Below are 15588 nucleotides of genomic sequence, written 5' to 3'. Positions count from 1 at the left end.
GCTGGGGGCCATGCCACACTCACAGAGCACAAGGCAAGCCCACTGGGATCTCGCTGTCCCTGAAGCCGTTGCAGGCCCGTGGGAACGCAGGCCTGTGGCAGTGTTTGAGAGCATGGTGGCACTGCTGAGCTGCAAAGGACTCCGAGCACTGAGAAGCTGAGCTGAGCAGGCCCCTCAGGGGCAGCTTTGGGGTGGCAGGTAGAGAGCACCTGGCCAGTCACACTGCCTGGATATTTCTGTGAACCAACTATTGATAACACACATCCAAACATAACCAGTCTTTTGTGTTTGCCAAAGCTAGGTGGAGCTGGCTGTGGCCCTTGTTTCAGTGAGAAGCCTTGTGGAGAGGCAGTTACTCTCAGCTCTCTCTTCATGAATGTGCAGTCTCACATGTGGTTCATTTCATGTGCCAGCCTGACTGGGTCGCAGGGCACCCAGATGTTTGGTGAAATGGTATTTCTTGGGTGTGTCAGAGTGTTTCCGGGTGTGATTAACATTTGAATTAATGGACTGTAAAGCAGATTGCCTACCCTTGTGTGGGTGGGCCTAGCCCAATCCTCTGAAGGTCTGAGTAGAATAAAAGGCTGAGAAAAAGTTCTCCCAACGGTCTCTGAGCTGGGCCATCAGTCTTGTCCTGCCTTCAGGTTCAGACTTGGATAAGAGATTACACTCTCAGCTCTCTTAGATCTCCAGCTTACCAACTGCAGATCTTGGACTTCTCAGCCTCCATAATTGTGTCATCCAATTTCTTATAATAAATCAATTTTTCTTTTTTTCCCCTTCTTTCTCTCCTATTTATTCTGTTCCTCTGGAGAACCTAGATTAACATACCATGTATCTAAGCTATGAGCTACAAAACCCTGTTTTCTCAATGCCAAAATGCAAAGAGTGGCAAGACATATTCTGCACCATTTCTGTGCAAATGGTTAAAAAATAATCTATTAGTAAAATATCATAATGTTCTGTGCTATGTATTACTAAAAAAAAATACAATGTCCTATATTCCTTTGTACTTATGAGGCTTTCCTACACATCCTCTGTATCTCATGGCCTAGGAGGTTGCCTTGTAAACAGTAGGTCCCCAATTGGTCTTGGGCATCATTGCTGGTGACAGCAGGTATTTTGGATAGTTGATATACCTGCTGTTGCCACTTCTGAGATGAGGCCATGTAGTAGTGATACATTCTCCATGCCTTGCATAATCTCCAACACTTAGTACACATGTTCAGTTATTTGAATGAACAAAACGAGTTAACCAGCTACCCTATCCACTAACCCTGGTGAGGCCCCAGAAAAGAAAGATAATGTGACTGATGCGTGGAGAGGTGTTTTATGTGACATCAAAACCCACTTATTCTTAATTCCAAAATATTTATCCAGTACCTGCTATGCAACAAGAAGAAAATGCTCCCAGAATGGGAAATATAACACTTGGGCTTAGAGTTGATAACTGTTCCTTTTGCTAAAAAGTTTTTACATTTCAATCTTGTTGAAAGGTTCTACTATATCCAAGAAAATTGTCCCAAATGCTGTTTAGAAATAGGCGAAGTTTAAATGACAATGACAACCAGCACCATAACAGTAATAATGCTTAACCCATAATCTCCTGCAAGTAAAAGAGATTCCATCTGTGTGAACATTGGCCACATCTGTGGTGGATGAAAGATGAAAGATGTAGGGGAAGCTGGTGGGAATGGTGGCCAGAAACCACTCATTTTAGACTATAACTTAAGTTTTGAAAAATCATTCTAGAGTCAATCCCCTATATGTCAAGTATTAGGTCGCAGTGAATGTTTCCACCTGGGGGTCTTTTGGGCCATGGTTGACAGGAGGGTGAAGAACAGTTGCTAAACTGGCAGTGATGTAACACTCAATCTTCCCAACAGCCTTTATCAGGGCTGCAGCCTCCTTGTTGGAAACAAGAAAGTTCCAGAGATGATGATTCATGCTGTTTGGAAAGAGACAGTGAGCTATGTTGGAAGGGATTTAAGTAATACCCCCTATGTCATCATCCCTCTTGCCACACCAGGCTCTTTGGAGACAATAATTAATAACACGTATCAAAATTGTTTCCATTCCCTCTGTCCTGGGGGCCTCCCTCCTTCTTCCCACACAACCCCCACCCCTTTTTTTCCCATGACAAATGAGTCACCAGTGTCCCTCTGCTTCCTACATGATCACACCACAGGATGAGCCTTTCAAACATATCAGTGCCCACTGAACAGCGAGTTGTTCTTGGGACCTGCCTTGGTCTCCTTGGCCTGCGTTCTTGCACCCTCCTCGGCGCCCCCCTTGCTCTGAGATCCCTGATTGGTTTCACAGGCTGTGACGGGCAAGGCTCTCATTAGCTCCCCCTGTCCTTCCTCCTCCTCTCTCCAAGACCCACACCTCCTGGCCAGGGGCCCATAGGTCAGGCATTTCTAGTCCTTCCCTTTGGTTTCCCATATTTCTTCCCCACTGATTCCCCCAAATATTCTCTCAATCCTAATTATCATTATGGGCCTCAATTTTGTTGAACTGATGCTTTTGGAACCTTGAAACCTGCACAGACTTTAAATGAATGAGCTCACAGAGTCACCTTCAGAGCTTAAGCTGCACCATTGCGGTGGAACCAGGATGAACGGCAGGCTGGGCTCCAGAAGGAGGGAAAACCAAAGGCGCCTGAATCTAAAAGGGGTTTGCCGCCTCCTTTATTTTTTGTCTTTAAGAAATATAATTTGTGTTCCATTCTTATTGTAGGAAAAAAAAAACATTTAGATGAGCAAAAAAGTAAATCAATGAAATAAAATGAAGTGACTCTACATCCTATCTTCTGGAGCTAGCTATTGCCAACATTTTAGTATCTGTTCTTCAGAATTTTTCTGGAAGCAGTAGATACAGGATAAATGAATAAATAAATAAAAATCTACATATGCATGCACACATATATTTATTTATTATATACAGAAGTTGTTCTTTATGGCTAGTGTAAACATAGCCAACAAGTTTCAAATCGATTATGTTTTAGCAACCTCTTTTTTACATTTGCTACAAGAAGATATTACTTCACTGAAACTACTATCCTGGTGTTTATTTTCCCAGGCTAGAACTCAAAAATTAATCTAACCTATGAAGCATAAGAAGAACTTTTTCTAGTATAAGATGGATAAAACAGAATTAGAAAACCAGTTTCCCAATTTTAGTTCTGCCCTTATAAAATAAAGCCCTGCTATAGGTCAAGTTTCAGTCCAAAGCATGTAAGATTAATGGGGATGAAACCTCCATTTTCCTATCTTTAAAAATAAAGGTAATAATTCATATCCTGTAGGCTTATAAAAATTCTCTGAAATCACATATATGAAAGTGGCCAGCACCTAGTAAGAATTCAATACACAGTTACAAAATGAGCAGCAGACCTCCATACCTTAATATCCGTGCATAGAGATGTGCTTTTCACCCACAGACCCCTGTGTCCACTGAATCTTTTAGGATATCTTGGATTTGAGCAGATTTCCAGAATTCAACCCAGGTTTTAGCAACTGCATGGCCCCTGCCTTTGTCTAAGCTCCCCCCACCCCATTTTCTAGTATATTACTAGTCCTGAGTCCTGTGTGAGCTGAGCTCATCTCATACCGCTGTCCTGTTTGCTCACACTCAGACACACTGGCCTCAAGAAATTGCTGCAGATCCTGTGTAATCATCTCATTAGGAAAGGCATTCAGAACCACTGACTGCTGCTGCTCTTTGCTACAAACAGAGACAAAACAAAGCTAAGTACCCACTATGTTCCAAAGTTGCTCCATGAAATTCCTGCTCTGTTCTGGGAGCCTAAATGCCAGTGAAGCGGGATCTTTCACCCACAGCAGCCCATGATTTAATCAGGCACCTTCTGCCAGAAAGATGGTCAAAAGTCACCACAATAAAAAGAACCATTAACCCAGCCCAATTAACCAGCGACCTATCTGAAATGTCGAGACTGCAGAACCCAAGAGACACACAGAGATCTTTTCTGACTAAAGCTCACTTTTTGAAGATACAAATAGATTGTTGCTATGTTCCAAGAATTCCTTTTTATTTCGAGGACTGGCTATTTTCTTGACTCTGGCCAGGTCCGATTGCCTTTGTTTCTTTAATAGGACTCCTCGCTCAAAAGACCAGATGTAAAAAGTGGGGACCAGTCACAGCACCCCTGGGCTCATTCAGCCCAGGAGATACTCAGGACTAAGTATGGATTCTGGGCCAAGCCCTGAGGTGATCTTGCTACCAGAGTGCTCTCAGGTTTCAGAGTCCCAGGTGGAAACTGGTTAGTCTTGGCCTCTTTTCTCAAGGGTTCAGCTGGTCCAGAATCACCATCTGGAAAGCTGTCACCCATGGGGACTGTTAAGACCAGCCATGACCTTGAGAAAATACAGCAAGTCAAATGCCATTCTTCTCCAGGTGTTCAGAGGACTATTGGGAACCTGATTCCTTTGTATTATGTACGAACTATTTTTAAAAGAAATGCTTTCCTCTAACCTTACACACCATTCAGGTAAGAGTTCTCCTACAGGTTGCTTTATTCTGGTGTGAGGGATTATTCCTTCTTACAGCAGACAGAAATAGCCTAGCAACCTGGACAAGCAAGCTGTTAGAGATAACTGAGATTCCACCCACTGGTGTCAGGCAGACACTGAGAGCCTTAACCTTTCCTCCTGTCCAAAGAAAAACATAAACCTTTGCAAGGGAGGAAATAAAAGGAGGTGGATTTGTCCCGTGAGCTGGTATCTGCAGGGCCATTCCCCATCTAAGGACTTAAAAGGAAGCTGCAACAGAACAGGAAATGGGTTGACAGTTGAGTCATTTTATGTTCCCCCCTCTGGGCTATTGCAGTTCTCTATGTGTGACATGAAAGATTAACCTATGCTTTCATTCCAAACCACTTTCCCCATCTGAATTTTTGAAGTCCTTATCTTTGGCTTGCCACACCTTACAGGAGTCTTTTTTCATACTGACAATTGGAAAGTGAGGTTATATTCTTGTTAGTTATTCACGTGTTTCCTTCCACAAACATTTTTGAGTGCCCACTATGTGCCTGGCACCATGTCACTGTGGTAGGTGCTAATACATTAGGCTTATTTTACTTAAAATATCAAGGAATATCTTACTGGCTTACATTATACCAGATTCTGTGCAGCCCCACTGGTGATAGAAGAAATATATTACCCCTTCATACAATTTCTAAATGGAAACAGGAAGGAGAGGGTGGTGAGAGAATAAAAGACTAATTGTTTTCTGAAATGTTTGTACACAACTGGCAGGACTGTCTGAACTATAATCAGACATTTCATCCCTCTCTTATTTTACCCTAAATCAAGGATATGGGAAAGTCGATGTGCTAATACCATACAGTTATATTATAATCACCATGATGACACCGCACTCACCAGACAGAGTCCCTAAGAGGAGAAGAGCTGAGAACTGAGGAAGAGAAGCCCTCTGCACGGCTCAAGTAAACCAAGTCCCACCTGCTAGGCTGCTGTACCCCCAAAATCAGAGACTGTGGATTCTTGTTTTAGATGCGTTCTAGGAAAGCTGGCTAATGGCTTCTAAATCTTCAGCAGATTAGAAATAGCAAATTAGTACACTTTGATGCTTACAGGAAAATGACAGCTGTCAGCCTCACAGGGAGAGAGGGAGGGAAAATAAAAAGCATGAAATGTAGACACAAGGTCTACAAAAATAGAGCAGGCCAGGGATGCAGGCAAATAATTCTAACATGTCTTAAAGATGTTATGATTACTACAGCCAGTATTCTAGTGTTACCAGTTCAGGAGCCCATGTTTAACAGACAGGGATGTGACCAACATATTTTAGAAAGATTTCTGTCTAGAATGGTTAAAATCAAAAAAGAATGTTTAATGCAGGGGTTCTACCCTAGGGCTGATGTTGCCATCCAGGGGACAACTGGCCAGGTCTGGACACATTTTTGGTCATCACACTGGGGGAGGAATGCTACTGGCATCTAATGGTTGGAGAGCGGGGCTGTCGCTGAGTGCCCTGCAGCGCCCAGGGTAGCCCTGCACACAGAGCAGTACTCGGGCCCCAACTGTGCCGAGTGCTGAGAGTGAGAGACATGGTTTAGTGGAATGAAATACTATTTAAAAAATTCACTGATGTGGCCCATCTCAGCTGCTACTGAGAAGGAGAAAGAGGCATCACTGCGTCTGATCTGTCAAGGGCATCACACCTGTCAAGGCACCTCTGATCTAGCCGAGGGTCACAATGATCTAGAAGAGAGCTGAGGGGGTAAGCACAATCTCCACTGCAGGGACAGGAGCGCTGAGAATTGAGGAGCTGAGAAGGCCAAGCAGTGTTCCTAGTGATGAAGAGATGTTTTGACTCCTCATCTCGTGCTGGCTCCCCAAAGCCATGCTGTTTTTTCCATCCACTTATTCTAGAACAAAAAGGGAGAGTCAGAATCATACCAGGTGCTAATATATACCAAATTTCATTTTAATCAGTTAAAATGAAATTGTGGGACTCAGGCTCACATACAGCAGTTCTGCTCATTTGTTCACTCATTTTCCAAAGAGCTGTGGTGCACGGAACACACACAAGTGGATTGGAAGTGGCTTACACTGGCTTACTAAACATGGGGTGATGACTACAATGCTCCCCAATAATCCAAACAAATCCTCACAAAATCCCAGATCCTTTCCCTGTGCATCTATACCTTACACCGTCATTAGGTTGATGGTTTCCCAACATTGTACATTTGTGGGATGTATATACTTGTCATTTCCTCTGTCCCTGAGGACATTCCTCCTTCTCCTGTGACCCAGCAAACTCATACTCATTCTTTGAGATCCAGAATAAATGTTCCCTAATAGCAGAGCTGCCAATTTTGCCATCCAGGCTCTCATACTATGTTGTAAATACCAGTATGATGTTAATTACTGTGGGGTCACGTTTCTCTGTGTGTTAGGCTTCTCCCATTACACTGGAGATCTTGAAGGAGCCCCCTCCAGGGAGTGCTGGATTCTTCCCTTTGCCCTCTCCAGCCCCTTCTCCACTCTGCTCCATGCGCTGGGAGGCTAACCTCTTCGGACTGCAGGGATTCCCTTTGCCTCCAGCTTCCGGGGGACCTGCCAGTGGGCAGCACCAGTGGCAGCTGTAGAAGGCAGGAGAGGAGTGCTATGGGAGTTTATCTTCACCTGCTACCGCCCTGGCAGGCCATCCTGGATGGCTGTAGCTTACTGCCTGATGATGATGCATCTCTCCAGGGTCCAGGACTCACTCTTTCCTCTTGTTAAGTTAGGCCAAGGGGTGGTAATGTCTCCCCACTGTCATGATGCCTGGGGTATGGCACCATCCCTTGTGACATTATTTAAGCCCAGTCCGAACATTTGCAATTAGCCCCTTTTTTAAAACTCTTCTAAAATTATAAAATTAAGCTATTTCTCTCCTTTTACAACACTCCTACTCATTTTAGTATCTATCTGACCCAAAGAAGATGCTCAATAGATATTTGCTACAAGTGTAAATGAATGAATACATGGTGCAAAAAGAATTTTACTGGCAGTCTTAGAATTTTTCCTTTCCCAGAAAAGCCGCTCTCATCAAAGGCTTTGATTTCCTCAGGAGTGAATTGCTTTTTCGAACTCGACTAGACACAGTACCACTTATTAGCATGGTTGTTGTTATTTTCAACTTTACAGAAAACAGAAATAGGGCGACGTCTGTACTCTCCCTGGAGCATCCAACAATTCTGAATTCTTCATTACTAACCTCAAACACAAAACAAAATCAAAGCACAAAACGTCTGTCCTAACCATGTCCTGGTCAGAAAATTTCCACCTCTGAAGATCGACATAATGACAGTTGAGTAGACAAGAAAGGGGAAAGAAATTCAATGAGCTGCTCACATTTCTGCAGAAGTTTTCACCCAAAGTGAGCATGACACATTAAATGAGCATCAGCCTCAAAGACCTTCTTTTAGAACCTCATTGGTAGTTGTGTTTCCTAAGTTAGCAAATGCCTGCTGTTAATGTGAAAATTGGTTTCAACTTAATTTGGCAGCCAAGAAAACACATTATTTTTTTGTTGCTATTATCACCCGCCGTTAGCATTTTCCCACACTGTCAGTAACTTGTAGGGTTAATAGCAATTATAGCTACTGACCATTCACAAAGTTTTTGAAACAGGTGACAGGTCCTATACTGGGGACTTTTCAAAGGTCATCTTTACAACAATACTACAGGGCAGGTATTATCCTGGCATGCTACAGAGGGCAAAGCTGAGCCCGTGGGAGGCTACCTGCAGAGGTGGGATTTAAATCCAAGTATGCTGACGCAGAAGCCACAGGGTGGAATCGCTCTTCTCTGATCAATAGCCACTCACCCCGAGGGTCAAAGACAGACAGACAGACACCCAGGGACTTGGGAATTTTCAATCCATCATATACTAATTATTTCAGTGTGGAAGTGTTTAATTTTCAGTCTGCTTGGGGAGACCAAGTCACTTAGTTCAGAGTGTGGGTTTGTGATGACACCAAGGAAGAAGGTAAAGAAAAAAAACATTAGAGAGAGAGAAAGGCAGACTTAGGAAAAAAAAAAAAGCAATGTCACAAAGTTTCCAAGGTAAAGTGATTTCTATCTGGTAATGAACCACCATTCATATTTCAGTTAACAGTCTAAGAAACTTCTCCACCAAGAGAGAAAGCTCAAGGTCTGTGCGAACTTGTCTGTCTCTTTAAATGTCACCCAGCCCTAAGATATTACAAAGAAAATACAATGCAGAACAGATGGAACAGCATAAAGCAGATGCAAGTCTGAAGTCTAAATAGAGGCGAACAATTCTTCACTTAACAACAAGAAAATGAGGTGGCTGCACAGACAACATGGAAAAGCAGCAGCTTACACTGGAGAGAAGTTACTGGGAAACGTATGCATTACCACAACTGAACAGATTATGTCATGGCATTTGAAACGTCATCCCTGTATGTCTTCCAGGGGTACAAAACAGTCTTCCATGGACTACTCAGTAGGAAAGCTAAAGGAAATTTGAAGACTTTCAGGCCTGGGTAGGTAATAATGCTTAGAAACAAACTACTCAGGGTTTCAATGGGCTTCCAGCCTAGAGTTCAGGTATTATAATTATTTTATATTCCAGGGGAGGCACCCAAATAATCTTAATAAAAGATTAGATGAAGAAGAGATGTTATTTCTCCCAAGTTTTAAATTTAGTCTTATATTTATACTTCTCAACATTTTGCTTTTAGCAAAATGTTTTATGAATATTTCCAAATGTACACAAAACTAGAGAGAATACTATGTACCCACGTCATGTGCTACCTAGCTTCAAAACCTTCAGTGTCCGGCACTCTTGTTTCATTTATTACTCCATCTTTACTTATTTTTCTTGGAATTTTAAATCAGTCTTGATAACAGCTTTTTCTTTGTTTCCCTGTAAAATATGCCTACTTCTTATAGTTGATGTGGGGAAGAAAAAATTGTAAGATGTTAGGCACAGAATCTTGCAGAAGGGAAGTGGTCAATAAATGTTTATTTTAATTCTTAGGTGTGGACGCATAAAAATAATGGCAGAGGATGTGGAAAGATGACACTTCCGCTGTCAAATGTGGGGGCAGCACAAAACAGGACAGGAAAAATTGGGTGCTTTTAGGGAACTGGCACTGCTTGGGAAATGTGAAACTTCTCAGACACACATTTAACTGAAATTAAGTAACAGAATTCTGTTCCAAGACCCAGAGACATGTACGTCTGAAAAAAATTTGTTAGTGAGTCAATCCACATGTTTGAGTGCTGGCTTTTTGTTTTCAATATTGCCCTAACTGCCATCAAAAGATGGAAAAAAAAAAACATTTATGGTAACTTCTATGAAGTTAAGACTTCCATGATAAAGGCAGAGCAACTACAGGAGAAAGATCCCAGCAAAGATAAAAAGGAGCACATGTGAACATACCAGTCAAGAATTTTCTATGTAACGGCTTAAGAGATGCTGAGTAATCAGTCCTGCTCTGAGGCAGCACCAGTGAAGTGGAGAGCAGTGGTGGTGCCGGTGAGGCAGGGAGACGGGAATAGAGACGGTGCTCTCAGTCAAGGCGCTGACAGTAAATGCATAAACAGTCCTTAAGAGGCTTGCACAAAGTACAGATGCACCCACCACTGTTCTTTGAAGCCACAGGAAGATGATGGTTTTAATCATGTAATTTGAGACTTCCTTTACTTTGTGAAAGCTAAAGCCATATTCCAGTGCAACTGAAATAGTGTACATTCTGTTGTTTCTTAACATGTTTCAGTTTTATTTTCTGCTCAAGTCCAATTTTCTTACTCTTGTTTCTTAAGACCGCCTGCAAAAACCAACACAATCTTCTAGTTGATTCTCTATCCTTAAACAAACGATTCTTGGGTAACCACTCCCACAGCTTTTGTGCTATGGGAGCCTTTGCTACCCTTTGAGGTGTTTTTGGAATATCAACACTGACACATCTTCCTCCTCCTCTTGTCCCTCCTAAGTTCCGCTATAGGATATGCTCAAATTCTGGACTTCTGCCCATCTTTTACAAAATTTTCCACCCTAAAATGTGTCCTCATACTTCAATGTAATGATATAAATAATCACATATTGGAGTAGTCTTTTGGTTTTTAAAGCCAAAAAGGGAAGACAACATTTTTTTTTTTTGTTTATAGAAAACATTCTCCAAGTCCTGGTGACTTATCACAAAGGCTTCTGGATACTCATAGCTGGTTGTTCTCTAAAGCTGGTTAAGATAACCACTAGAGTGAAAATAAGATTGTTGCCCTATGTACAAGGGTGAAATAGGTGAAGGGAAGGCCAGAAAGGGAAGAAAATGAAGTAAATGTTCTAGAGTGAGCACTCAAATTTCTGGAACTGTGACACAGGCATCGGCATCATTTTACACATGTCCCTAGAGGGCTTCTGAGGCACCCCAAAATTTCCTTTCCCCATAGCTGTTCTTCCCTGGCTGGCTGAATTGATGGAGAAAGGAATGATGCTGAAATGCCATGCAAAGCCCTGGCAGGATTGCAAGGAGAGGTGAGGATGTAAACTGAGACACAACTGTCCTTTGTAGAAGGCGAAGACCACCAGCTGAGTAGGGTTAATTCCTCAAGTACCTTCCTATGACCTGTACTATATCGCTCTTCACATGGCCACTGAAAGTTTTATTATCCTTCAAAGGGAAGGGCTCCAGTAATGTTGCTCAACTACTTCCAATGGTGATTACCTAAGAGAGTGGAAATGGACTGCAATGAGGCATCTTCATAATGAGAACATCCTGAATTCAGTTATCCCAGTGCTATCATCACTACTAAACTTGCTCAGTATTCCCAGCTCTCCATAGGACTTGTACATCTTCAAAACATCCACAACTGGCTAATTGATTAGGACTTGGCCAGACAGCTCCAGGTGGCTAATTGGCAAAGCAATATCTCAAAGAGGATTTGTCTTTAATTATGGACATTTGACATCCTTATGGAGGTTTTATGAGATATTAAATACATTTTCACTAGACATCCATTGAAGCCATATGGCAGCCTTGAACATGTAGAACAAATTGAGCATAATGAAGCATTTATTTATTTATTTATCTTAGAATGGCAAGATGTACCGCTGAGGACACTTTACAAGTTGAGGTTAGAAACTCAGGAGTGTAGGTAGGAAGCATTCTTTCAGTACTGCTTTAAGATGGATGGAGGAGGCTACAAGGGCAGAGGTCAAAGGCCAAAGAGAGAAAGAGCTCTAAAACCAATTCTTTGTATTCCAAGAGGAAAATCAAAGACATAAAATAAGACAATGCCGATATTGTGTGTCCTTGTATTCACCAGTAAGTCGGCTGCAACTGGAATCCCTCTCTTTGGGGGCATTCAGTCATTTAACTCAACACTTATTTAGAATCTGTTACTGTAGCAAGCGATATGGATCAGATCACAACAGGTTCATGGACACCTAAGTGGTCTAGGAATAGGCATCAGGGACTCTGAGATTCTCCTAACATGTATGTAAAATCTGAATGTATGTAAAAAAACAAAGGAATTTTTCTGAAGAGCGGGTCAACAGCTTTAATGAGATTAAAAGCTTCATGACTAAAAAAGTTTAATACAGACCTCCATACCCAGGACTGTCAGACAGATGATGTAAAATACTAAAATAAGTGAACAGAGATCGCCCCCTCTCTGTCTTTAAAGTAAAAGGCATATATTCTATTTATTCTGAACAAGGTAGGTAAGTAGTCTCTTCAAACCCCAGGGAATTTTTCAAGCCTTATGATGCCATGAGTCTCAGAAAGTAATTTTTTATTATCTGTAAGATCAAAAATATCCTGAAGAAAGAGAACCAAAAGTAGAAGATAAACAAAAGCAGTTAAAAGTGAGATGTTCTGAGAAGGCTGAGGCCTTCTGGTTCCTATTATTCCTAAGCTAAGGTCCAGCATCTCATCAGTTGGAGAGGAAGGTGTCGCCTCCACGGCCTGTGGACATGGTGGTTTCGCCAGGAAATGCAAAGACGGGGAGAAGCCTCGCTGTACCTCCTTACCTCTGGCTGCTGAAACACTCTCCCTAATTTGGCTTTTCAGTGCATATTTCCATCTTATTGTATTGATCAGTTTGAAATTGAAATCATATAGATTTTTTAAATCAAAGATATCTAGGCCTAACTTTAAAGAACTGAATTGCTCAAGATTTGCTACAGAAACCATCCTAAAAGATCCCTTCTCTGTCTCTGTAATTCCCCCCTCCTTCAACAGATTATTTTGGCATTTGCCTCCATATCTCTAAATCATATACTTAGAATGCTACTTTAAAAAAAGGGTTCCAAACTTGTAAAACTTGATTTCCCTCTCTGAACCCAGAGGACTTACCTCTCTCTGCTCCTGCCTCTTCTTCCTATCCCCTCTTCATCGGAACACAGTGATTTTCATTAAAGCAACATTCTGTGTTCACAGTCTTATACTATTTAAATGTTACCAACACTGATCATGGAGGAAACGACCACATCACAATTCCTTTCCTGCATGACTACTGTTTTCCTGGGAACTAATAATTATCTTGTTCTTAAAATTCATTTGGTTCTCTAAATATTTATCACTGACAGTCAAAACTCTCCACCAGTTGTCTAAAAACCCTCTCAAGATGGTCCACACTCCAGGGACTCTACCAGTTTCATCTCCTGCAGAAAAGCCTCTCCTGGCACTTGGCCTCCACTGTGTCTGGTGGACCCCATCCCTAGAGGCTAGTCCTAGCAACACTCATTGGCCAGGATGGGGCTGCAGCAGTGCCTTGAATATAAGGAATGGGGATCGGACTGTTTCTCAAACTTCCCAGTGATCTTTTTTATACTGCCCAGATATTAACCTCTTGGCCTGCTAATGTATTTACCATGTGTCCTCTGCTTTCAGGCTTCCAAAATTTGTGTACTGGCATCTTCCCTTTTGTCTTCTATGTCTTGACAGATATATGCCCTTAACAATGTTCTTTGCTGTTGTTTTCCTGTTTTTGTTTGTTTGTTCATTTTAGGTAAGGAACACATGTAAAACTATATATGCAGTCCGCGTTCACTGTTTTTGTGTTTTAGAAATCAATATTACAGAAAACCCAGGCAAATATTTTAAGTAGGCACTTCACCAACAGCTATTTATAAGACAATAACCAACATACACTTATCTGTAACTTACAGGTGCAGAAAATGAGGCGCATTCTACTTCAAATATGTTAGTGCTATAGAACACTTAATGCCTCAGTCCAGTTTTCACTTCACCTTCCTAATTTTAGGCTTCTGCACAGCACTGCCTTCTTCATAGTCGATGGCCACTTCCCGGTCCCAAATACCTGAGAATTGCTTCAGTCAATCAATGCCTTGTCACGCTCTATTACAGCTGATCAATGTGGACAAGGATGCAATGAGGTGGAAGCAAGAAGTTTTATTCAATCAAGTTTTTGGCCTCTTTTATTGACTCCAATATTTAGGTAGTATTTACAGAACTTCTATACTCCTTTCATCTAATTTATTCCAGCTAGCAAAAATTGCTTGCATAAAAACACCTGCACATACCTTCTTTCATAGGTTTAGATTGGGTCCATCAGCATGAACAGATCTGGATCTTAAATTCATCTCTGCCCCTGTTTGTGTGATTTGGGGTAAATAAATCACTACCACTCTAGGCATTTCTGATCTGTGCAATGGGAGTTGTTAAGACTCACAAACTGGTATTCCATGGGTCAACTGGGGTCAGCAGACACTTAGGATGGCTGGAAGAATAAAAATATTTTTTGGAATTTGATTGCCTTTAGTGGTGGTTGGGGAGGGGAACGTACTCCCTAGTTTTCTGCAGTGGTCATTATTTCCCACAATGGCAACATCACTAGGTTGTTCACGAATTCCTGCATATTTTCTGCTCCCTAAATGCATTTGAGGAGTTTTGCACAATGACTATTCTCTCATGCCCCCTTTAGCAATAAAGTTCTTTGAATTTATGGACATTGCAAATAACTTTAGCCAAAATACCCCACCATCCTGGGGGTGGCGAGGTAACTACCTAAAATCAGGAGGAGAATGTTATAAAATAAAGTGAACTTCCTCTCCTTCTGTATGTTTGTGTATTTTTCTTTGATCAATACCCGAGAACTAGTTGATTCCTCTTTCTATATATTTCCATTTCCTGAACGGACATTAGTGTCAGCAATATCATTATTACCCACTTTCTTTTCTCCTATCTCACTCTATGTGGTTGTCATATTCAGATTGTGAATTCTCAGAGGCTACGATGGTCTTGAGTTATCGTATTTCTTTTCTGAATGTTTATTTGGAGCACATTTTTGCACTGTACACACAGTACACTGAATGGAAACATTCCTCATTTTCATTTGGCCTTTTTCAGGGAAGGTTAGGGAGCCACAGAAAATGCTGTATGCTGAAGTTTAGTACTTTCTGGAGCCTGGCCATTATAAGGAAAATTAATGACACGGATATAAGACAGTCTTTCCTGGCAGTCTCCTTTGCACCTCCTTGACCATTCTCTGGATCATACACTTAATCTTATAATCCCCAAGACAACAACACTGACGTAGATCCTGGATTACAGAGAGAAAGGACATAGCAAAAGCAGAGAACAAGGAGAGAGAGAGAGAAAATATTCATATCATGAGCAAACCAAGGGTAACTGCTTCAGCTGAATATAATTATTGCATAGGTGGAGGTCACAGGAGTTTCAAGTTTAAGCCAAATGGAGTGGGGGAAAAGTTATTACATCTCTTATTATTAGACTGGGGAGCCATGATTCACTGGTGGATTTCTGACTGCTAGAATGCAAGGTAAGAGTGTGAAGGAGAGAGGGAGTGGAACAAAAGTAATTTTTAAGGATTTCATATGTCACCCGGATAGTAGCAGCTTATGTATGTTACCTCACTGAATTTTATTTTAGGGAAAGGGCCTGTGATGACTGGACAAAGTAGATGGTTAACTAATCAGCCTGAGAGGCAAGGATGGCATAGCTCAGAGTTAAAAGAGACAAGAGAGTGGAGCCCTCTTCCATGTCCTTGTGATGAACTTGGACAAAACCAGGGTATGGTAATTGTGAAACAGATGCCAATA

At 41.7% G+C, this 15588-nt stretch overlaps 1 protein-coding gene across 7 annotated transcripts in view; it reads right to left on the bottom strand.

Annotated features, from left to right (window-relative positions):
* The window catches only part of SAMD12 (sterile alpha motif domain containing 12), a 395771-nt gene that overhangs the window by 50445 nt on the left and 329738 nt on the right, over positions 1 to 15588 (bottom strand). The window contains exon 5 of one of the 7 annotated variants that reach the window (XM_057497809.1): positions 2916 to 6412. The exons of the other annotated variants lie outside the window; for them this stretch is intronic. Coding sequence (XP_057353792.1) covers positions 6408 to 6412 — 5 coding nt within the window. The 3' untranslated portion in view covers positions 2916 to 6407. Of the gene's footprint in view, positions 1 to 2915; positions 6413 to 15588 lie in introns of those variants that run through there. 7 annotated transcript variants of the gene reach the window in all.

The sequence above is a fragment of the Manis pentadactyla genome, chromosome 3, assembly GCF_030020395.1.
Source record: "Manis pentadactyla isolate mManPen7 chromosome 3, mManPen7.hap1, whole genome shotgun sequence".
Classification (NCBI taxonomy): domain Eukaryota; kingdom Metazoa; phylum Chordata; class Mammalia; order Pholidota; family Manidae; genus Manis; species Manis pentadactyla.
The sequence above is the reverse complement of the archived record's forward strand: the minus strand, read 5'-3'. Positions and strand labels throughout refer to the sequence as shown.